This window comes from Bemisia tabaci, chromosome 1 (assembly GCF_918797505.1).
Source record: "Bemisia tabaci chromosome 1, PGI_BMITA_v3".
In the NCBI taxonomy this organism is placed as follows: Eukaryota; Metazoa; Arthropoda; class Insecta; order Hemiptera; family Aleyrodidae; genus Bemisia; species Bemisia tabaci.
The window spans coordinates 54853323-54878227 of record NC_092793.1 but is presented as its reverse complement, the minus strand read 5'-3'; the positions used below and the strand labels follow the sequence as shown (position 1 = coordinate 54878227).

Genomic DNA, 24905 nt, shown 5'->3' with positions numbered 1-24905 from the left:
GAGTGGAGGGGTAGCCAATAAGAGCATGGAGAGTGAGACGACCCATGGACTTCATATATGGCGCACCCAAAAACACTGTTTTATGTTATAAAAGTATAAGTAACAAAAATCAACACTGCTTTCAGTGTTCCACCTATTTGGGTAAAAGTTTGCACTTTTCTGATATTCAGATTAACACAGTGTCAAGTATCCAAAGTCAGGATTATTCTGCATTAGTGATGATTTTTTAATGTTAATTTCATGACAACTCAAAAAAGTAAAAAGTTTGCTCAAAAAATTGCATTAGATCCTAAATGTAATTTTTTCTGTGAGACTAAGTTCTCATTATTTCGGAGATGGGTTATTTTTAGACACAATAATTCAATTAGAATTTAAGAGTAGACAAGAACAAAATCAAAAGGCCATCTCCTGAATAAAAAAAAAGTTAGTCAATGAATTTCCCAAAAGAATTGAGAGAAATGCTTTTTAGGCTCATGGTAAAACACACCTTGCAAGAACTTCTGCAATATTCCTTGACTTTTGAAAAAAAAAAAAAAAACTTGTAATATGTATATAAAATAACATTTGAAAAAAAGGAAGAAAGAATAATTAGAAATATACAAACCTGATGAATTATTAACAAAAAGGGCGTAATGAATTAGGTATTTTAAGTTGACTAGATTGGTTAGATTCACAACACCGAGTTAAAACCTGCGAGTCGAAAATATAGGTATTAGATGTTAGTATGAGTCATTTAGTATGTACACAGTGAATAAGTCAAGAAGTATTGACAAAAATCACAGAGGAACTTGCATCCTTTCAAATGAAAAAATTAAAAGGTGAAATGACCCAACTTTTAATTAAGCTTCATTTCTTCGGCCAAAAACTCCTATTGTTACGAGAAAGTTCTTATCTGAATTCATATAGTGCTCGATGAGTCATTGATTAGCTTGGATAATGGTCTTATAATAGTCTTATTAATACGTTCTTTGGATTTCCATGATTAATTCAGGTGTCAATTTCCCCAAAATTTCCAAAATATTCGACATCCCTCCTTGACTAATTTGATGAGTGGCGAGTTTTTTACTTTGTCATTGATATGCATGTTCAAACAACTCAGAAAGGACAATCATCCCTGAAAGCCGAGTTGGAAAATAAGTTAGTTGATGTTAAAAATATTTTTATGCTATGGTAGAGGAGGGGTGAGGTTGGTTGGAACATGCCATTAGAGCGAAAAAAAGGTTAGGTACTGAGGGATGAGCAGGAAAGCTAATCTGTAGGAAAGAAGTTTCGGAGAAACGTCATTTAAAGCAACTCATTATTTGCTTTTGGAACTGCAACCCCTCTGCTGGTCTGCCCCCCTCTCATAACAAAATCTAAGTAAATTGACGCTTTGCACAATTAAATTCTTGCGATATTCTGGTAATTTAAAGCTACCTACATCAGTTCCAAGAGTCAAAGTCAAAGTCATTGAAAAGGATCTTAAAGTAGTAAAAATGCAAGAGAATTGGAAGTATCAATAAAGAATTGTGCATGCTAGAAAATAGGTTTTACCTCAACTAACTGAATTAGGAGAAACCTGATTTAGGCATATAACACAGTTTGAATGTTGGATGACCTTTTGATTTTGTTTAAAACTTATCTCAAAATTAAAATTCTTGTCAAAAGGAAAAAAATATTCATTGACTCTGCTAATTTTTAACAGCTCTCTGACAAGCCCTTCTTGAGCTCATTTGTTGAAAAATTCACATTTCTGAGACGGTTTTCTGGCAACATGTAAAAAAAAAATCCTCTGGAGGTTTCAAGACATTCGAATCGCTTAGAAATGCGAATTTTTGACTAAAAGACTTCAATGAAGGCTCACTAGAATGCTAATTATAAACGCCACAAGTTTCCGCTTGTATCCTAGTATATACAAGAGTTTGCTCAGAGCAGGCAGACTTTCAGTTTTTTTTGGAAAGTCTTGGTAATGTACCAAACAAAGGTTCTTAATTGCCAAAAGGACTGTTTAATTTCAAGCCTCTTGGAGAGTCTACAAGATCTTAAACCAGCTGCATTAAGTTCACATTTAGGAATAATATGTTTTCTCATTTGCTTTGAATTGTTCCCTTTTTTACCCAAGTAGCACAGTGCAACAGAAATTTTGAAATAATTATGCCATGAAATTACAATATTTCTACATCATTTGGTCAATAAATGCTTCTTTTAAACAATCAACTATGTGAGTTCCATATATGAGAAAAGTAGGTAGGTACATATTTGTAATCCAAAAATGTAAAAAAAAAAAAAAAAAAAAAAAAAAAAAAAAATGCAATTTGTTTCAATTTTATTTCAATAAATTTAAACAAGAGGAGCCCCTTTAATTAGTGAATAGACATCATTTACCTTACTCTGATACAATACCTATATTATTGCAATTTATGCTACTTGGGTATTCCTCACTGATTTTTCACATTTTAAGATTAAGAATCACCAATGATTTAGTACAGGGGTCTAAAAGAGTGTTTAGAGTACTAAATTTTAGTACTTAGTGGGGTTAAGTGATAGGACGAGAATATTTAATAATAAAATTAGGTACCTGCTGCGGTAGACCAGATTCCGGGAAGTTGGCCGGGTATTGGGTTGGGAAATTTCAGAATCTGAACTGGCCAGAGAGTGAGGTAGAGCACCTTGGGCAAAGTTTCGTCGATAGTTATCGGATGATGACGATTTAGGAGAGGGCATTTCAACATCACCTGATTAAAGGGCAAAATAGAGATGGTGAGTCGGCATGAAAAATAAAATTGTAAAAAGTGGGCTATAATGACTAATGATCTGTTGGGATCAACAGGTAGGTAGATGATGAGGATATATATTTGTGGCTCCAACAGAAAAGAGGAGTAGATCAACTCCGAAGAAATAATGAGAGATAAAGCTTTACAATTGTATATCTTGTTAGAACCGGGACAGCAAAATGCTGCACCTCTTGAATACTTCAACAAATAACCCGAGGTTTCAGCTGTAGACATCATTAAATTCAGAAAATGACCGGATTTAACTGCAAGGAAACAATCATATATGCAGACACAAAGAACAATCACGTCTTTTTTCTGTCAACAGGGTGAGCTTCCCCCTGCCTCCACACACATAAATAACGTTGTTCATGCTGCTTCAATTATCCGACTTTTTCTATATCCAACATGGTCCTCATCAAAAATCTTTGGATAATCGAGGTGTTATTGTACCTCACAAAACTTTCAGAGCTTAGCCATACTTTCCCACAGATCAATACAAAGGGACTGAAATTTGTATGGTGAAATGTACAGCAGAATACTAGTGGCAAAAGGAAAAAAGAGGAAAAATCAGAAAAGAAAAAATTTCATAGATTATTTCTGATTTCATACATTTGAGTTAAATGGTTTCTAGTTCCAAAGGCTTGCTTCTTGCCCGATGGAATCTGTAAAGGGTTCACTCTACAAACAAAGTCGAAGAAGAGAAAAATACGATGAGGGTATAAAAAGATAATACCTGAGTGATTGGCATGAAGGCGTGGTGTGACATACACCTGAGTTGTTTTTGGCATTTGGTAAACAACTTGAGGATGAACGGTGGCCTTTTTGACTCCTGAATCGGAATGCGCAGACTCAGCATCACTCCTGAAAAGATATAAAATTGTCTACCAATCAAAGAAAAATGAACCGGAGCCCTCAAAACTACACAAACTTTAGGCACGCACAAAAAAAAGACAAAAAGAAAAAGAAAAAAAAATGTACATCATGGAGAGAACTGAAAAGATTGACTTCTATGAATGCATCTTAATTATTGACATTTTCATTATAATTGCCATCATATACTCAAGGTTCATTAAAAGTAATTCAGGTTAGTATTTTATCATCTACTGTGAGTGACTATTAGTTTTTCTCAAGGGCAAAGTATCACCAAAAAAGTGACCAGGAATACTGGCCCATTTTAGTCGATTTTTTCCATGTGAAAGGGGGCAAACTGGTCCAAGATCACCTTCAATATCGATCAGCTGACCGCGATTTTCCCTATGTTCCCGCCTGCCGGTCCACTCCTGGTTCTTCTAACTTTTGCATGAAACATCAATGTTTACTTTTTTAATTTTATGAGGTTAAGACATGTACATAACACATGGGTACTTAATGCCTTTAGAGAATAGAAGATTGCATTTAAACAGGATGTACTTTGTAATGACTTGAGGAATCTTTCTCACATTTTGGAAGTTCAAACGAAGAGCTTCAAACAGAAAAGAGGGGGGGCGGGGGAGAATAGTAAGTACAGTATACATACTTTGTTTAAATGTATTTTGAGCCCCACCAAATGAGATAATCAGGTCAATCTTTCTTTCGTAGTCAAATTACCTGGATGGTCTGTAGTCTCTATAATCTCTCCTGGGCTCACGAAATTCCGAGAGAATTTGTGTGGATGGTGGTGGTGGTAAATTGACACCCGTAGCTTCTTTGGCCTCTCTTCCTCCTTGAGTAAGGCTGTAGAGCCGTAACTGATGCCTGATGTCAGCTTTCTCCCTTTCTCGTTTTCTTTGGAATTCTTCCTCTACTCTTCTCATGGCCTCCAATTCACTCAGTCTTTGTCGCTCTGAAATCAAGCACCAAAATAATAAAGAATATGGTGATTGATTTAAAAAAAAAAAATCGAGGTACGAGCCAAAAATAAAGTAATCAAGTAATATTTCAAACTACATATGATGAAAAATAATAAAAAACTTACAAGAAACAAATAAAACGTTTCGACCGTCAACAAACTGCGGTCTTCTTCAGTGCAAAAGGAACAAATGGAAACATTTTACGAAATAAATAAAAAAAATATAAAAGTTACAAAACTATTGGCAAACTAAGGAAAGCAAAAATACAAATCTATTGCACCTACATCTTGGAATAAAATCAAAATAAGGCAAAATTCATGAGGAAAGAAGAATAATAGTTTTTTGAAATCAATCACCATTTTCTATGTAGTTTAGCCAGCCAAATTTGGCATTAAAATATAAAAAATAATTACGAACGCTGAGAGATAAGAATTATATAAGAATACAATAATTTAATAAGAATTTTTAGGTCATTTATGAAACCACTTATATGCATGAGAAAACTATTGAGACATAAAATGTTGTTTCCAGAATGAGTCAGAAATAATAACTCCTTATTTCAAAATATGGTTCAATTAAAGTTTATGACTTCATGATGCAAAAACTCAGCAGTTAACTATGTTGTGCATACATTAATTCAGAAATTTTAGGTCTATTTACATTAAAAAAAGCAAAATGTACCTTCAGACAGGGTGCAAAAAACTTTATGCTACAAGTTTCCTCATCAAAATTTCACATAGAACACTTGGTGCAACAAAATTTTTTAAAAGTAACTCGTGGATATTTACGATTTTTGAGGCACAAATTTAAACTATCCAGACTCCAATAAAACCATAAAAAAACTATAGGCTACTTGAGTTAAATCAAACACCAAACATTGCCGATACAGTCTCTGTGGTTTGAAAATATGACAACCTTAAACTTTGTGCTTGGGCTTAGCTGTTGCATGTTGTTCAGAACATCACAGGGCAAGGAATGAACACTGCTTGATTCAGAGTCCAGTAAAAACTGTTGTAGGGCGCAATTTAATTCATGCAGACTCTGGTCTTTCTTGTGATGGGCATTCAAAGAGAACTAGCCACTAAAATTTCAGAGGAAAGTTCAAGTAAAAGAAATTCACTTACCTTTTTGCTCAGCCTCCTTTGATAGTTTCTCAGCTATGCGTCGCCTCTCAATTTGACGCACTGTACTTTGGAAAGTGAATTTACGACCAGTTCTAAACCTAGGAGGATTGCAGGGAGCACTTTCCTTACTGTTCAATGCATCGCAGGATTTTGACATTGACTGAGGCTCATTATGTTGTAAGGAGCTCCTGAAAAAACATGCTGCAGTCAGTACAGAAATGCTTGTAGCCATGCAAATACCTATGTGCATCCATGATGAAACTGGGAAAACAAGTAAGTATCAGATGACATTCAGGCGGGCACATTGCACTTGTATTCTTAAATTTTTTTTTCATGCATAGGTATTAAACCTTTTGAGAACTACCAGAATATTGAGCAAAAACTTTTTATAGGGATCCTTAGAAAAATAAAGAAAAATCAAACAAAATTTTTTGCATGTAAGATGAGTGGTTATGAAAGATGAAATATAAGAGGAGGGATATATTTCTTTTACCAACATAAATATGCGCGTATGAAACAAGGATTTTGATTCCTGTATGTTCAATATTGGCTAGGTTTATTGACTCAGAGGGGATAGGCAAATTCTTGAAATGACCATCTTGTCCAATTTTTTTTGTTTTCACCTGATTCAAGTATTCATTATTTTCGCTACATTCCTTTCTTGAGGCTTGTGTGCTATATATAGGCAACTTAGATTGTAGTTATCTTTTGTTCGTAAGTAAACTTCGTTCTTAAGCAAATCAACTTTGTAAAAGATGGAAAAAACAAATAAAACTAATTTGGAAGCAATTAAGCCACACTTACGGTTCAGAATTCTTAATAGTCGAAACACTTATTGGATTAATTTCTGGTAATTGTCCAGGAAGATACATAACATGGCCTCCAGTTGCTAAATATGAAAATGATGGCTGCTTCGTAAGAGAACTTAAAAGTAGATCATCCTCCTAGAAAAAAAAAATTCAAAGGCAGAGAGAAATTTAGAATTAGTTGAAAAAATGAAACTACAGCCAAAAGAAGGAAAAAAGGCTGAAATAAAAGCTGTAAACAAACAAAAGCATAAATGCTAAAGTAGATGCAATTAAAGAAGTGAAAGAAAAACAATTAAAATGAAAGGGCTTGAGATTGAAATGGAGGAATAATTGTTTTTTTTTTTTTAAAAAAAAAATATTTTTTTTACGTAGAATTCATGTACTTGCTTGCGCGATAAGTTGTGATTTTTTAAACAGTTATTCTTTCTTTAGAGCTTTTTAGAGTGATGGAAAAATAAATTCAATATAGAAATAGAGAAAGTAGTTTCATAAAAATACATAGCTATCGAAATACTTTGTGACTGACAGAAAATACTAACTTGATGATAGAACTTGGGATTTCATGTAAAGGAAAACCAAATGTTCAGCTGAGCAATAATTTTAACCCCAACAATTGCGGATTTGAAATGGGTCATACATCATTAGAATCTTCAGTTGATATGCAAGGATCAAAATTGCCAAGTTTGAGCAAGCAAATACTTCTTGAGGATAAACAAGATTTTGGATGAATAAAATAAAATAAATTCTACTATGCTTCAGCTTTGAGCGATAAATGACAAAAAAATGAATTGAAATAAAAAAAAATACTAACATTTTCTGGAGAAGAATCACTCCATCGATGATTCAATGAACTTGGCACACTTCTACTCAAAACCCAATTCTCATTCAAATTACTATCATGAGACAGATTGTTGCTATTTACACTTCTTCCAAATGCTCCACTGACGGACCGTCGGAGTTTTTTCAGACTATGAAGACTTGAGGGCTGATGGCTATCACTGTATCCCATCTGAAAAATTATATATTATTTTTAAACATAAGTACTTGATTGAAAATTTTGATAAACATCAATTAAAGTCACACCTATTCAGTTATTTGCCACAAATGAGATCTTGGCACACAAAAATTCAACATTTAAATACAATGCTAGAGAGTAAAGGTGCCAGGCTCTACTTACTCCTTCTAACCTACTACATCACTTACCACCTACGACTAACTAACTATATAAATAAAATTCTCCTCGACTTTCTTCAAAGATGTTTTAATTTTAGAAAAGGGATAACACTACGAGAAGATATGGAAATAAGAAAATTACCCAAGAAAATAACTTGACACTCACCCATCTTAGCTCAGCAAAAAATATCCATAAATAAATACACAGTCAAAAAAGAAAATGCACACAGAGAAATATTGAGAGCACAGATACAGAACAACTGAATGCAGCAGCTCCAGAAGAGGTAATGACCTGAGGATTGTTGCAAGTGGCTGAGTCAGGCCAACTGTACCTTCATTTGAATTAGCATAATTATCAGAGCATAAATTGGATGATATTCAATTAGTGTGCCACAGCCACAGTCATTAGGACTTATCTTCTCTAGGTCATGCAACACTGAGAGGAGTTGGAGCTTGGAAGGTCATAAAAAAAATGAAGTTCTAAATTTGAGAAGTAGTTTCTCTTCACCATACACCTTCCGTACTCTCACTAATGCATACATTAAAATTATCTTTCTTTCCATCAAAAGAAAGAACAAGGTAGCACTCTTTCATTTGGGCACATAAGTTTTTAGGATAAAAATTGTAACCACTTGGACAACTGACTATCAAAAGGAGAACAATTAGCAAAAAAGAGGATTTGTTGGAGTGTGTGTGTGTGGAGGGGGGGGGGGTGATTTCTTCATTGCTGCAAGGATCAGCAAGGCTGGTTAATTATACCAATCACACTCTCTCCGATTTTTGACCCTTCCCAATGAGCCCTGCATTTCAACTGTAATTTATGCTTCATACAAAATTTAGGGCAAAACTACCATGAAAAACTCATGAAAAAAAAAAAAAAAAAAAAAAAATAAGTAGCATTTTTATTGAAAATGAGCTAACTTTTTTCCCCTTTGGGGTTTTAATAGTTTTACTGCTGAGCTATCAACTATTGAAACCAACAAATTTCATCACAAAAAAACTGAAGATTGTTGGCTTACAATGCATTTTATTACCTTGTCTGGTTTGACATACAATGATAGTCTATCATCTCTTGGTAATGACAAGGAAAACCGAGGAGAGAATTTGGCTGTTCCCAGGCTCTCTGGCGAGACTGGAGCTGATTCAAGACCTCCATCGGAACTGGTTTCTTCCAAATCCTGTTGAGGTGTCCATGCAGCCTGAAATAATTAAGACAAGAGTTAAAAAGAGAGGTACTAATGCTAACGACAAAGGTATTGATGATGAAATAAAGTAAGTAGCAGCTGACAAAACGCAATTGCATACTTGCATCTGGTTATGTACTGTACAGAAAAATCATCCAAAAGAGTTATTTGAGTACTTGATAGTTCAATAGAATAAAATGTTAAAAAATAAAACAGGGTATGATATAAGTGACTTCAATATGCAACCAAAAATGATCAGTCCCACAAAATTTTTTTAAATTGGCTTTTATTCATTTTTAGCTGCGAAAAGTCCAAATTGTAGATACATAGAACCTAGCAGCAGGGACTTAGAACCCAAGCAAACTTCATTGAATCAATAGCTGCAAAAACAATATATCTTTCCCCGTAATTTGCCATTTTCAACCCTATTCATCTTGATAACTAATATGATTTCCATTTCACTTCTGGCAATAATGAATTAATCTTTGAATGATAAAGATGACCTAATTATGGGAGGAAGTGCAAAAATATAAAAAATGAAAGGTGAACGAAGAGATTTCAGATAGGTAGGGGTTTAAAAAAAAGATGAATTTATTTTGTACTCAGTCATTGATTATTGACTGCAGGAGAGTACGCAAATCTTAGGCACTTGCTCTGTGATGGCAAGGTACTTGGTTTGATTCCCGGCCAGGTGATCCTAATTCGATAGTCTGCTAGGACAGGTGGGGATTAAGCAATAAGTTACAGGAGGTGTTATTGCAGATTTGTCTGTTGGCTACTTAAAAAAAGGATGGGAAAAAGAACAACTTTACTGGTTAAAACGAACTTACACAGCAAGCCCTTCAAACTGAACATCCGTGTCTTTTCTTCTTCCACTCCTTGTGATCCACGTTATTTTCCTTAACCCATAAACATTGACATTCTCTCCAGATTTGTAATTAATCTCAATTTATTTACCTTGGTTAAAAAAAAGATTCTAGCAACATTGATTGCCATTCCCAGAGAGCAGCATGCTAAAAATTTCAACTAAGCGACTTTCACATTTAAAAAAAGCTGGTTGCCTTAGTGTCATCAAAGAAAAAGAGAGTGTAAAGATGGTGTTTCTTCACCTGAGAGTTATGAGTGGAATGAGGACTGGCATCACCACTTATACCACTGTCTCCCGATTTTTCATGATGGTGCAGTGGGGCCGGCAAAGGGATTCGCTCCTCCAACATTACGAGGTCATCTTCCTCACTTTGCACTGGTGACTCCAGAGCTGACAACAATCTCCAGGCAGCTGTTGGACTAAATCTTGGTATGTCTAACTGCTTCCTAGGTAAAGTTGGTCGAAGTTGCAAGGAGATTCCATTGTTTTCACCACCACTCTGAAAAATTAAACCGATATCAATTTTGCCCCCAAATAACACAATTTTGACTTTGATTCATGTATATAAGTCATACACGTATGAATGTTAGGTATATATGTATATGTAAGTTAGTCCCATCTGAATGCCTGCTGATAGAATTTTATGAGCATGTTGAAATTCCCTTTATCAAGATATCTCACCAGGTTTTCCAGTTTTTGTCTGTCCAACCAAAAAGCTAGTCCTGACATTCAAGTCAACTTTTTCTAGTTCCTTTTTCCGGTCTCTCTGCTTGCACTATCGTCCGGGTCAGCCCTTTTTGTTCCTTTTCGTCCTTAACCTAATTCCTGGGATAACACTCTCTACAAATAAATGTTGGCATCCTACTAAGTCTTATTTACTAAAAATATTCTGTGGGCAGAGACCTACAAATCACCTCCGCATTCCTTGCATTTTACACACCTGTAATGCATGAATGAAATATAAATTCAATGAGTCAGTTCCTGGCTAAAGAGCAATTACATATTAAATAGGATACCTCAATAAAGCTAAAATATTGCTCTAATGTTGATATCCCGCCCCTAAGTTCTATTTTTCATTTCATATAACATTTTTTAGATAATTTTCATTGGAGCACAGTTCTCTTTTATAGGTGTGTGATTAGGAATTTCATCAAATTATAATGAGAAAAAATAAGTAGAACAAACCTCATCTCCTGCATGTTCACTGCTGATGCTTTCAGAGTTTGATGTTTCATTGCTTAAGTTTGCGGGTAAAGATGTTTGCAAACTTGCAGCAAATTTTTCTACAGCCTCACTCTCTCGCAAGTAGTCAGTGGGTGGAACTCCAGTTCCGTCCATACCAAAATAGAAAGTTTTCACTGGTGCCATTGGTTTTGTTGTAGGTATTCTGAAGACGAAAAACAACAACAACAAATATTAAAGGGGTATGTAAAATGAAAGGAAGAGTTGAAAAAATGTTTTGCTTAATTAGAAAAATGGTATACATATACATTATGCACTTGTATGAATTCATTTCAGATGAATGATCTAAACACAATGAATTTGGAGACATGTTCAACTGTAAAATAAGCAACATTCAAAAGATAATTGAGTTTTGTAAAAACATTTCTAAGTACTGGCTTCACAGAAAAGTTTAAAGTCAGAAATAGTGCATATAAGTCGTGAAAAATAATAAATTGTATTCATCACTTTTTGCAATGATTACTCAGCAAATTATTTGTCTATTTTTTTACTTGTTTCTAAAGGAAGCCCTGTTTTTCTACAGAAACCTCTTACAAGAAAGGAACATGTTTAGGATTGTAAAAGAGAAATGACATCTTACATGTCCCATGATTTTCCATCTGCATTATGCTTGTTCCTTGGTATGATCTCTGGAGTGGATTCACGACCGGTGGACCCCTCTCCGCGTACCCTTGGCTCTGTTGGTCTTGTTTTAGTTGATTCCTTTTTCACCAGTCGTTCTTTCGAGGGAGGTTGTTTGTTCTCTAATGCTTTCTTGTCCTCAATTTTTGTTCTGGGCCTCATTTCTTTTTCTGATTGTTTGCTTACAGGTTTTTTATTGGAATCAACACTATTCCTTGATAATGGTCGCTGAGTTACAATATTTTCACGTGAACGTAAAATGGGAGAGGACGATGGCGATTCAGCTGCTCTTCCGACTGGTGGCTCACGAACACCTTTTTGCATCCTAATTCTTTCGGTTGCTTTCATTAATTCAGCCTGAAATTAAAAAAAAATTTATAATGATAAAAAATCCATTATATTTTAAATGAATGAGTGCCTTGGAATGAAACCCTAATTTAAAAACACTGACAACATTAAAAACATTTTAAAACACTGCAGGCCAGATTTCAGTCTGGTACAGTCATCTTCTCAAATAAGTCGAACAGCTTGAAGTAAAACAATCAAATACTCCCATTTGCAATGTTTCCAACCTCTGAAGAGAAAATTTGTCTATTATTAATGGTAATGCAACTTCCACTGGAATGCAGGGGAAGGTTCTACAGGTGGATTGGACTGTGGTTCTTACTCTACTAAATTAAAGAAAACGTGAATTAAGCTCACCACTCACTATTACGAGAAGCAATTTTCTTGTACAAATTCTGCTATTGAAGAATAGCAAAATAGGACTTTCTGTATGAGATTTGAAGGGACTGATCAAAAGTTTAGAGATGTCGAAGGCAATTAGTCAAATCAGGCATTTTATCAAATGCCTAGGCCGATAGTCAAATTTTGACAGTTTACGGAATTCTGTAAATTAATGGCAAGGAGTTCACAGGTTTTCAATATTTTGGGAAGAAAAACTCTTCAAATCCGCGAACTCTCCTTGTTCTTTCCTTTTCACATGCCTTTGGTACATTTAAATGTTAAAATTTTAGAAATTCTATGTTTTATGACATGCTGAAAATTTCATGAGAAATATGCATTCAGGATCTTAAAATCGTTTAAAATACTATTGTATGCTGCATATTTATACAAATGATTCTTTCTCACAGGAGCAACTAATTATTTTATCTAAAATTAGGGTAAAAAGTCAAAATTTCAATTTGAGTAAGAGTATTTGACTATTTGCTTAGGCATTTGACAAAATGCCTGATTTGACTATTTGCCTTCGACAGACACAAGGAGTATTTTCTATTCTATAAGGAAAAACCTGATGGTCACTGCTTTATGGCTTAGGAGGAGTTGGATGGATACCTTGTGTTGCACCTGGAACTGAGGTGACGACAGACTTCTCTGCAATTGGCCGATGTGTGGAGGTCTGTGATTATGAGCAGAAGACTGTCGCAGGGAGGCATCTTGACTATGAGTGCTCTCTCCTTCCGGGCCTCCGCGAACTTTCTTGCTGGTTTCAGCTCTTGTCTTGAACAGGCGTAGCCTCCGAACTGGAGCCGTTACCTCAGAACTATTTCCACTGTTTTCCCAATGTTGGTACGAGTCGGGAGAAGAGCTATCCAACTGCTGAAACAAATTGAACCTTGATGAGTATATGAAACATATTATTGAATGAAATTTTTAAGTTAATGTTATGATATAAATGATCATACGGTGTTGTGATCCATTGTAAAAATGTGGCAGGCATTGTAAGTATCATCCAAGAGTTGTTCTGCCGTCCTAAGGAAAAAACGCCGTATGAACCTTCAGGCGTTGCCAAATTTCCTTTGATAAAACCAGGGCCGGATTAAAGGGGTGGCCACATGGGCCGCGGCCGCGGCCTATGGTGGCAAATCAAAGGGGCGGCAAATTTTGCAATTTTTTTAAAAAAAAATCGGATTTTGAAAAAAAATTACAAACGAGAAAAGGCGACAAAATCTCTCATTTCCTGAGAGTATAGTAATTTATAATTGTGTCGTCTTTCAGTGATACAAGAGACAGCACCTTTAATTAGTCGAGTTAAGAGAGAAACCCAACACGCAATTTGGCCTGGAACGGCGACTTAGGGAGAAATGATGACGAGGACTTGAGATGAAAAGGAGAAGCCCTCGGCGCGGCGGTCGGCATGTGACACATATTAGCGCCTACAAGACTGCACGAATACTTCACGCATTGCATCAAACACAGTGCGGTTACTGCGGTCGGCATGAAACGGATAGCGCCTACAAGAATGCATGAATACTTCACGCATTGCACCAAAGACAAAGGGGTCAGCGTGATACGCTTAGCGCCTACAAGACTGCGTGAACACTTCACGCATTGCGTCAAACACAGTGCGTTCAGCAGCGGTCGGCGTGAAACGCATAGCGCCTACAAGACTGTCGGAATAATAATGCCGTATAAGCTCGAATGTTGCCAAATTTCTTCTTTGAAAATATTTATTTTTGAAGAAAGTTATGAATATTTTTCCTTGCAATTTTCAGACTTTACGCAGGATCAAATTACAAACGCCATCCTGTGGTATATGGTAGGAGTCCTGGAGATAAAATATTCACAAATTTTCCAGGAAATTCGTGATTTGTCGAAGGATATTAGGCAACGCCTTATGGCTTATACGGCGTTCTTACTTGGCACGGCAGAATTGCCACACCGCCGCACAGTGGATGGAGTCAATGGAAGAGGTTGGACAAAATTTGGAAACTTTAAACGCTTTAAAAGCTCCGTTTATACAAAACTTTGAGATTCTGAAAGTAGTTCCATTGGTTTTTTCGTAAAATTTTCTTCTGTCCGCACTCCTTGAAATTTAAAACGTGACGAAATAAACATCAATATTTGCAGTTTTAGTCAAAAATTTCATGTCCGACCTCTGTAGTGGACTCGATCCACCGTGCGCCGTGGGAGAGCATGGGTAAGATTACTTACTCCATTGGTTTGAGGTGCCGGTGGTGCTTTGTACTTCTTCCTAGACCGAGAAATCCTGAGTTTGGCAGGACTTTCGTTAGTGTAGGAGGGATATTCCCGGTTGGGAAACCGCAAATCCGGTTCACTTCCGTAGACGACCCGGGCGTTGGGATCCGGTTCATACCGCCCTTGGCTCGAGCTTCGGCATCGCACCTGAAACAAACAAAAAAATCCATTATTTTCTTCGCCTCCTTCCTGTTACTCACTGCGTCAACTAAAATGAGGCTTGGCTGCCTCTAGCAGGAATCATCACCTGGCTATGGCCAAAACGGAGTCTGCAGTCAACTGAACGGCATAGAGAAAAAAAAGGAGGTGTTTGCATCTTGAGGTTTGTTTACCCTGTGACGTAGGTCGGTACAACCTGGCCAGCGAAATCCGGAATTCGAAGTATGAAAAACGGACCATAATGTCCGATTTTTTTGCTTAAATCAACTCACAATATAATTTCAAGCACTTTTTGTAGAATGACTTTTTCCCATAAATTACACCATTTCCAAGAAATTCGCTGATAAACTCGTTGTACCGACCTACGTCATTCAAGATGCCCGAAATGCAAACACCTCCTTTTTCTTTTCTTAATGACTGAGTGGTTTTCTTCAAGAACGACTTAAATCTGAGAGGGGTAGGTAAGCAATGGATAATTTTCAGGTGTCTGAAATTCTGTGAATTAAGTGGAATTTATACTGATTGATTTGATCAAGAGGATAAGCTCAGTTCATAAATTGAACAATTATAATGGGATAAGGTATATCAAAATGATCTAATCTGCTAAAACATACTTGTGTTCAAATGGGAGATATCGCCAGATGACGTGCTACGCAGTTAATTTTCTCACTTTTAAATCGATTATTACATTATTTCTTAAATCGGAAAAAAATTATTAAAAATACTAGGAGAGCAGCTCTTTAGGTTGCCTCAGATGAAGGGGCAATACAAAATGTACATGCAAATTCTCCACTAGGAGCGGAAAAAATTGATGTGAGCCGACAGTAGGACAGCCAGGTGAACCAATGAACCCGGCAGTCGTGATAAAAATGTCCCGTACATAATTTCAGCGCATTTTGGTGAGGTTTATAAAAGGCATAAGTAACACAAAGGTCTTATCCCCAAATAGGCGCATGCAGAGATCCAGTCAGCGCATTATGGAGCGAGGAGAGATCATCAGAGGAAAATCATAAAAATGAGATTTTCGCGAGCATCTTTACAAGGCGACTTTTCCCACGAGCATCAATCATACAAAAGACAAAAAGAAGAAGGAAAAAACGAACGCGACAAAGACGAAAATTTTACGATCGCCCGATTTGGATGGTGTTGAATTTCTACTACTTTTTCGATTCATAAAGTTTTTCGGCGGTCAATGCTCCACATCTTCCCGCATTTTCCGACGCAGGAGTCGGGAAATTTTAAAGAGATGCCTCGACTGCCCTTGAACGGCGGCAACAAGTTGTGAAAACTATCTCAAAATGGCAGGGAATTCAAGGAATGTTAGGCGGAGTCCCGAACTCCCTTCGTTTTATTATTATTTTTGTTACATGTCCTTACGTCCTCGGTCTCAGGTTCTACAAACGGATAGTCCTTATCTCGATCTCGAGGCCATCCAAAATTGTACGGTGACGCTTCCTTCGGAATACTGAATCGTTTTTCGAGAATGGAGCAGTTTGTAGTTTCCCAAACGAAGGTAAGTGACTCCATTTCCACGTCGCATTATTGGCTCAAACGATTAAAGTTCTGCTGCAATAATACGACTGCACGATCCATGCTCGAAATTTCGCTGATTTTTGCGTCTAACTAAAGAAGAAAAATTACTGGAATTTTTGGATAGAAATGCATAATAGAGTCCTAATGCAAGTATAATTCCTAACTTCACGTTTCTTTCATCTGGAAATTGACCGGCTGCGTGCAAGAATTTCTCATATTTTTTTGCCAGAGAATGAAAGTTAAAAGCAAACGGTAAGAACATTCCAATTTCGGTCTTTGGTCCAGGGCTTTTGCCATACAGGCGCGCTAAAGACTAAAGGCGTGCCTAAGGGCCCGCACCAGTTGATTTTTTTCGAAAATGATACTATCCCTTTTCTCTCGTTCTAAATGGATCGAGTTTATCAGAAATTAACGAACCCACATTTTCGAAAAAATTGAGTTAAGAATGTTTTTCGCCACTAGTAGTTTACTTTCTCTTGCCAAAATCTGAGATTCGAAAAAAAGATATTAGTGTGTGTAAAGAGGGGTTAAAGTTTATTTTCTACATTGAGCCTTATGCAGGGATAAAAATTCAAACCTCTTTTTCTCAGTTTCAACTTCATGTGGGTTCGTTCCTTTCTGATGAACTCTGTCCAAATATTGGCCTTACTTTCCAGTTACATTTACATAAAAAATCGAAGAGAGGTTTATGGATACTAAATTAAGGGTACGGTTACCATAATCGAATAGAGTGGCCGATATTGTCTCTCGTTTTAAAAATTAGGTTGATTTCGCCTGAAAAATGACGACATCGTGTCTTCCTTTCATCGGGACCTCATCCTGTTTGCGCGAGAGCGTTTAGCGTGTTGACGCTTCGATTTGTTTTAGTTGAATGGAGCCGCTTTATTATTTTTTCTAGCTTGATGAGGAAATGAGTAGGAAGCTCCACACAAGCCCTACCCCCCTCCCCCTCCTGCCCCTGCCTCACTTGCTCCATTCTGGATTTCTCACTGACAGTACTATCGACGGCTTCCCTCCTTCCTATGGCGTGGCCCAATACTTCCTGCTAATTGTGTATGTTAGCTCGAGTGTTAAAATAGTTTCAACTCATCCCCCCTAACCCCTCCCCCCACCCCATTGGCTCTATAATCTCGCATCTGATTTTCGGCAAGTCTCGAAATGAATTGAAGACGAGGTTGACAAGATTCACATGCGTATTTGGTATTCGTCCAGAATTTTCCACGAAAATCCAGGAATAAAATGAACCTGCACTTTATTTCCAAATTTGGCTGGCAAAGCTGTATAGGACATGTAAATTGATTATAAACCGATCGGACGACCGAATTTTCTCAAATCCTGATTTTACGACCGATTTTTCCTCAAATCCTGATGAAATCTAGATTACCAGATTAAACTAAAATCCTGATAGAATCAGGAAAATTCTGATGCTGGACACTCTGTACAACAATGTCATAACTTGATTCCATGAGGAAATTCCGTCTGGTCGTTGATTTGACGTCAATTAGAATAATGAAACAATTTGGAGAAATGGTGCTGAGTACACACCATTTCGCGGGGAAACAAAGCCAAGGAATACCAAAAATGAAAATTAGAGTCAAAAATAAATTTTTAGAACTCTAATGCGCACCAGTATGAGACTGACTTGTTACATACAGTTTCGGGCCACTTCTTAGTGTTTAATTTTTTCATTAGAATAATAACTGATGGACAACTGAATGATAAGAGAGTGGAGTAGAAGATTGAGGACGTAGAAATGGATGAGAGGCGTACCGGAAGTTGGAGCTGGTAGTGTCTGCGACCGCTGATGGTGCCACAATTGCGGAGGATGGCCCCGTTATCGGTGACGCGAAGTCGCTGCCCAGGCACGCGCTCCGGGAGCACTTTGAAGTGCGGCCCCAGGGACGGGCCCGGGCCCCCCAAGCCCTGCGACTGCGACGCGCCCAGGGGCCCTGCCCGCGGAAACGAGGCCCAGGCCTGGTGCCCGACCTCCGAGTGCAGCTGAGAACTCCCCGAATTCCCCATTATCCAGCATTATCTGAAACATAACAAATCATTCAACATTAAAACAATCATTCTAATAAATACATTACAGGATACGCACAAGTACATTTTAAAGGATTTTGGCTTCCCCTTTTCCACTGTCAGTCACACTTACTCTCCGCAAATTACGCGGGGGAAAAAAGAGGTAGAGGCTGATAGATGATAAGGGCACTTTCCAATTAATTGTGATAGTATTCAAATTAATTAGGTTACTAATTTAAATGTTGCGGTACTACCACGATTCATTGGAAATGCCCATATCATCCAAGGAATTGGGGTCGTGCCATAATTTGAAGGGATAACCCCAAACACTTTTTCTCCGTGTACGGTACCTCAATGAGCCAATGCTCCCATCCCATGCCCGTCAAAAGTTCCGGGATTCGCAACTTTTTTGTTCCAATTGCTCCCATTCCATGTCCGTCTAAAGATCCTGGATTCCTTTTAGATTTTATCAAAAGTTCCGGAAAATGCAAAAGATCCGGAACATTTCGGGAATTTCAAAAGTTCCTGGAAAAATTCAGGAAAATCTCAAAAGTTCCGGAATTCGGAACCAGTTCCGGGAAATGGGAGCACTGCAATGAACACTTCTCCGGTGAATTCGGGAAAGTGCTCTAACGGATGGCTGCGAGTGCTGCATTTTTTAGGAAATTCACGGGATCTCGTGGATATATCTCGCGTGTCGGTCGTAGGGCGCAGGGGCCACAACTGGACCGTCAAAGAATGAGTGTATCTTGTTCAAGAGCCTCGGTGACTGTGTGCTCCGGCTCCGGCGAGCGCGGCTCGAAAAGTAGACGAACGCGGACGCCGCTGTCCGACTGACCGAGGAAGTGATAATTAGTGCGGCCACTTCGTAATTTCCGCGGCTTCTGCCCCGCGATACGCGATGCGTCACGCAGCGAGCAACCACACGCCAGACACCAGCCTCTCTTCCTCGGGACCAGATCTCCGGTCGAGCACCCAACAAGTGAGTGATTATCGAAAATTTTACTCAATTCAGGCTTATGCCTAAATCTACCTGATCTAATGTACACGCAAGGAATGAGACCAAACTGCACCACCGGTCAATCAGAAGCGCTAAGCCGCACCCCCAACCCCCTTCGGTTGGGAAGGGGACCCCCCTCACACAACCAAGGCCTCCTTACTCGATACAAAATCCTGGCTACGTGCCTGCTGAGAGCTACTATGAAAAATCATCCAAATACAAAAATTATTGCGAGGGACTTAAACGATGGAGTAAGAAAACAGCCACTTAAAGTCGTGAGCCTCTTTGTGGCACTCAGGCTTTCCGTTCCCTGGAATTTGGAAGAAACTTGGTAAAATCTTCAACACACTGATGAGCTTTCATAACAAGAAGGAAGAGGTGCTAAAGCAAGCCGTCAATGACATGCGGGGCTAAAATGCAAGAATAGCCTTGCGCACAAATAAACAAAGAACGATTTCAAGTCTCTTTTGCCGTACTGACTGTCGTCACCTTGTTTCATCACTGGGTCATAGATCAAACACGGCAGGATTCACTACTTCCTTATGGTAGAATTTACCATACTCAAGAGAGGGGGAAATTAATCAACGCATTATGATTATTTTTGTCCGACTCATCGTAAATCATATTTGGACTGCGTTTAGCAGAAAGGAGCCAAGCCCCATCAGCTGCCTCCTCTAATTGGGCAAATAAGTTTTTTCAAAGAGAAAGTTTTGCGCATTTCTTTCAAAATTTTAAGGAGTTTCATTCGATCTAATTGGTAAATTTACTGAAATTTGCACAAAAATCCGCACAACCGTTGCCAGGTGAAAAATGAAAGTGTTCGATTAAATTTGGCAACAGCTGATGTGGCTTGGTTCCTTTCTGCTTAACGCGGCACGTATAAAACCGCTTTTATAGCGATCTCTGGTGCTCTGCGACTCCTAGCCGCCAAAGTCCCCTATCCTCCGAAAGCCCTTCAGGGCGTTGGCAAACCCTTATTTCTTCTAAAACCCCCATTTCTAATGAATGTGATTAATTTGGGTGGAAAGGAAAGTGGCAACCCCGGACTGGAACGTCGTGTCTGAGGTGAAAGAAATCTGCATGAACGAGATGAAATAATTTCAGCGCGAGTGCATAAGATGTATGATTACGGGCGTCCGCGGAAATTAGCCCCCCCCCCCTCGACCGCCTCCCCGCACGAGGGAGCCCCGTGCCCCATGGCCCGTCTACCCGGTACCCCGGTGCATCGTGCCCTCCTGGGAGCGTTGCGTAACACAGTTCCTCGATTCCCAGGCGGCGTCGTTGTTCCACTCACCTCGTTGCGGTGCTGCGGCGCATCCTGGCCCGTGTGCCACGCCGCCGCCGAGATCGGGAAGTGTATCATAATTCGTCGCTCCTCTGACGTAAGGGCGTATCTAGATTTTTGCATGAGCCTTAGAAAGCATAGAGTTATACGGAGCACAGGGGTCACGTAGAAATCAAGTTACGCCCTTACGTCAGAGGAACGACGAATTGAGGGCTTGCGGCTCCCAGCGCCGTCGCCGGAGTCGTCGTCGGCATGACAGAGCTTGAAGGACTTAGCCAGGATTAAGAGAGCCCTTGCATAACTTCTGTCTCACAATAATCCCGTCTCGTTTTGATGAGACGGACGGAGACGTTCGTACGCAAATACGTCCGGCGAGGGAGAAGAAGAGGGCCCCGCACTTTCAAGCTGCGACTTTAAGGGTAGGACACAGAGCAGTGGGCCCATTATTGAAATTGATAGACAAAGCTGTAGACAAAGCAGACAAAAGGTATATGGTGGGATCCTATTGGTGGAGGCGAGTGGTTACAATAGACAAAGGAGGTAGGTATTAGACTAACTTACGGCAACTCACGAGAGACCCTGTATTTAGTCCATCATTTTCTCCCTTAGTCTATAGGAACCATGCATTTCAACCAATACGATCGCTCCGTACTCCCCGTGTCTTCTTTTTCTTTCGCTTTGTCTATCAATTTCAATAATCAGCCTGCTGGTCAGCTCCGGAATTTGGCCAACAAAAGCAGCATAACAAAACTGCTGCAGAATGTAGGCATAAGGCATCTCTTTATACAGGGTTATTCAAAAGTCACGCACCACTGGACATGAGGGGAGTGGCCATTTGAAATTTTTGAGTTGCCCCTCGCCCCCTCCCCCCGAGGGGATCAAAAACTGGAAAGTACCTAAAAAAGTTTCCCCTCAATGTGAGGAAAAACGTCTTAAACCACAAATAGGTATCATAATTAGAATTAAAGTTATGGCCAGTGGTGCGTGACTTTTGAATAACCCTGTATCTGTCTCTCTGAAGACCAACTTGGTCGTGTTAAAATATTATGATGTAAGAAACGGAGATGACTAGACTTTGCGGTGATTATCTGTTGGATTAGAGTAAGGGTGCACTCTTGCATTTCCAGCTTTTGAAAAATTCATTTTGGGTATGATCAATAAACTTCAAATTGTAACCTTCAGGTGAATTATTTTGAGGAAATCAAAATTTCAGTTTGTAGATGAATCATTTAAGAATGTTCGGGCCGAAAACCATCTTCCAGAGACTTAAAAAAGCGTCAAAACTACTGTTTCCAGTTGACCATCGATCTCGATACATTGAAATTGGTTGAGAGATGGAAACAGTACTTTTGACTTTATTTTAAAATTTTGGAGGACAATTAAGATTTGGAAGGATGATGAACATTCCTTAATGATAAATCTACTGACTGAAATTTCGATTTTACCAAAATAATCCGTACTAAACGGTTAAAATTTGAAATATATCAATCGTACCCAGAATTGGACGTATTTCTGCCAAACGGAACTATGAGCATTAAGCCATGAGCCCTGAGACCAATTAGAATATATGCATAACAGGGCTCACGTCATAATGCATACAGTTCCGTTTAACAGACATATACGTCAAATTCATACTGCAAAAACTGAGGATCCACCTTAAAGTAACGATACGAAGCGGGGACTAACGATAAGTTACAACGCAGACGCTTTGTTAAGTTGAATCTTTGAGTTCTCAGGGGTCTGGACGAGGGTTGGGGGAGGGGGTCCTGGGGGTAATACGTCCATGACATCCGCGGAGCTGGATCCGATATTCACGTCACGACTCTGTGCCCGACAGCTTAGCACGGCCTCGCTTTTGCCACTTTGGCCCATCCTCTTTTGTTTACACGGGAGGAAATCAAATTATTCCTCGTAACCTGGCGACAGTGTGGGGCTTATGCATTCGCTTTCGGCGCTAGAATGGCGTTTCGGCTTAAGCTCCGATGAGCCTCGGACTTCCAAAAATTCTGCTTTTTCCTCTCACTTTCTTCTCTCGAACGCCGACGCAATGACGTCATCTGCTGACTCACACCCGAAACGCATTTGAGCCATTCCGGCAGCTTGTTCAATGGTCCGGCCGTATTCTAGTTCCGCACAATCCTTCCGTCATGACGATTATTCCCTTCTAGCCGTCACTTCAACTCACTCTTTCTGTGGTCTTTTCACTTTTAGATAGCTAAAGTGACGTCATGCTGATGGTTTACTACAAATAAAAGGTGCGTAAGAGTAATCGACACTTGGACGTTGAAAGTCCAGCAGTTACTCGATTCTATTCTCTCAGCCTCGTTGTTTAGACAAACCGAATTCTTCTCCTGCGAATATGAAGATTTCGGCATTAGGATCAGAACGAAACGAGTTTCGAGTTAATAATGCATTCGCGAGGGAAAATACAAGTGTTAATATCCTTTTATACATAAAATCCGCGTATTAAAAAGGTTTGAGCGGTTATTCTTCTTCTTGGCATCACTTAAATGATTGATAAATACAAATATTTCTTACAAATTCAGGGAGCGCGTGATACAAATTTATAGTTTGATTTTTTGAAATGGAAAATTGCATTCTTTCCATACCTGAAAGGTAAGTTTTGCAACTTTGCGAGAAAGAGCAAGAGTTAAAAAGATTGAATCAAATCGTCTTGAAGCGCGATGAAATTAATTAATTTAATGGATTTGCTTCGAACCTCTGTGACCGTCGCACAGTGGATCGAGTCAATCAGAGAGGTCGGGCACGGAATTTTCAACTAAAACTGCAAATTTAGATATTTAATTCGTCACATTTTAAATTTTAAGGGGTGTGTCTGAGAGCAAATTTCACGAGGGAACCATTGGAGCCACTTTTAAAACCTTAAAGTTTAGTATGAACGGATTTATGATCTTTTAAAGTTTTCTACTTTTGTCTGACCTCCCCCATTTAATCGATCCATTGAGCGTCCCTCAATAACTCAGAGAATCCGATATCCTCACAGGCTGTGCCCACCAGTGGCGTGGCGTGTTCTGCGATAAATCGATTCATCTGCAATTTAAACCTACGGAAAAGGATCTATGACAGGGTGTTCGCAACGAACACCTTAATAATCGATTCTTTACCACAGTATCGAGTGGGGAAATATCAATAATTGATCATTCACTCTTCGCCAGTAGTGCCCAGGGCCCGAAACCAGCTCCGAAATCTGGGAGCGGATTCCAGACCGCGAATCCGTGATCGAGTGTTGCACAGCTCGATAATGGGATTCTGTAATGAGCGGTGATTGAAAGCCCGGGAGGGGGCTCGGATATTTCGCTCATTTTTTAGAGCGGGGTTAATCGAATTTTACCTGGCTCGCTGGCCACCCTGTTGCCGATGCCGAGCGAATACCCCGCAATTCCAGTTCCGAAGTACGATGCGGACTCGGGAGTTTGGCAACCGCGCTAGGACCACTGCTCCAGCTCCCAATCCCGATCCACTATACACTGGAAAAAAAACACATTGAATCTAGAGTCCAGACTCTTAAAAACATCGGCAGGAAAAAACACTCTTGATTCAATCAGATTTAAGCTTAAATCAAGAACCAAGCCTCTTAATTTGAGCAGATTTCCTCTTGATTTAAGCTTAAATCTGATTGAATCAAGAGTCCTTTTTCATGTCAATGTTTTCAAGAGTCTGGACTCTAGATCCAATGTGTTTTTTTCCAGTGTATTGCCATAATATCTGCCATCGCTTTAGCAGGAAAATCAATTGTATCCGTAATCTTATCGAAAATTAAAAGAATTAACAGACAATACATCGACTTAAAAATACACTGATGCAGCTTGCAGAACGAGAAATTGTAAATTTCTTGTTCAGTGAAAGAAATCTTAGATTCGAAATGCGAGACTTTAAAAATTGGGGATCCAATGATCCATGTAAGGGCAGTTCAGTAAGAATCCCAGTATGCATAAAAAAAAAGAAAAAGAAAGAAAAAAAATCATAAAAAATCAGAAAAAAATTTATCTTGGGAAGTTTCAGTCGAAAGGAGCTAATTGTCGGTACTGAAATTTCGGCCAAAAGTTTTATTATTTGATTGTGATTTACGAGGAGCAATGCAACACTGGGAAAAACACATTGGATCTAGAGCCCAGACTCTTAAATACGTCTACAAGAAAAAATACTCTTGATTCAATCAGATTTAAGCTTTAATCAAGAACCCAGCCTCTTAATTTGAGCGGATTTCCTTTTGATTTAAGCTTAAATCTGATTGAATCAAGAGTATTTTTTCTTGTCAATGTTTTCAAGAGTGTGGACTCTCGATCCAATGTGTTTTTTATTC

The 24905-nt window shown here is 38.7% G+C and overlaps 1 protein-coding gene across 7 annotated transcripts in view; it reads right to left on the bottom strand.

The window, feature by feature from the left end:
- The window catches only part of LOC109043168 (uncharacterized), an 83337-nt gene that overhangs the window by 5948 nt on the left and 52484 nt on the right, over window positions 1-24905 (bottom strand). For 5 of the 7 annotated variants that reach the window (XM_019060277.2, XM_019060278.2, XM_072303752.1 and 2 more), the window contains exons 2-14: window positions 18045-18309; window positions 14538-14729; window positions 12939-13202; window positions 11563-11960; window positions 10926-11127; window positions 9982-10239; window positions 8723-8887; window positions 7327-7524; window positions 6511-6650; window positions 5707-5894; window positions 4341-4575; window positions 3487-3614; window positions 2558-2714 (exon numbers count right to left, since the gene is read on the bottom strand). In XM_019060277.2, coding sequence (XP_018915822.1) covers window positions 2558-2714; window positions 3487-3614; window positions 4341-4575; window positions 5707-5894; window positions 6511-6650; window positions 7327-7524; window positions 8723-8887; window positions 9982-10239; window positions 10926-11127; window positions 11563-11960; window positions 12939-13202; window positions 14538-14729; window positions 18045-18296 — 2777 coding nt within the window. In that variant the 5' untranslated portion in view covers window positions 18297-18309. Of the gene's footprint in view, window positions 1-604; window positions 691-2557; window positions 2715-3486; window positions 3615-4340; window positions 4576-5706; window positions 5895-6510; window positions 6651-7326; window positions 7525-8722; window positions 8888-9981; window positions 10240-10925; window positions 11128-11562; window positions 11961-12938; window positions 13203-14537; window positions 14730-18044; window positions 18310-24905 lie in introns of all 7 variants that reach the window. The other 2 variants (XR_011900433.1, XM_072303760.1) reach the window with 2 other exon arrangements.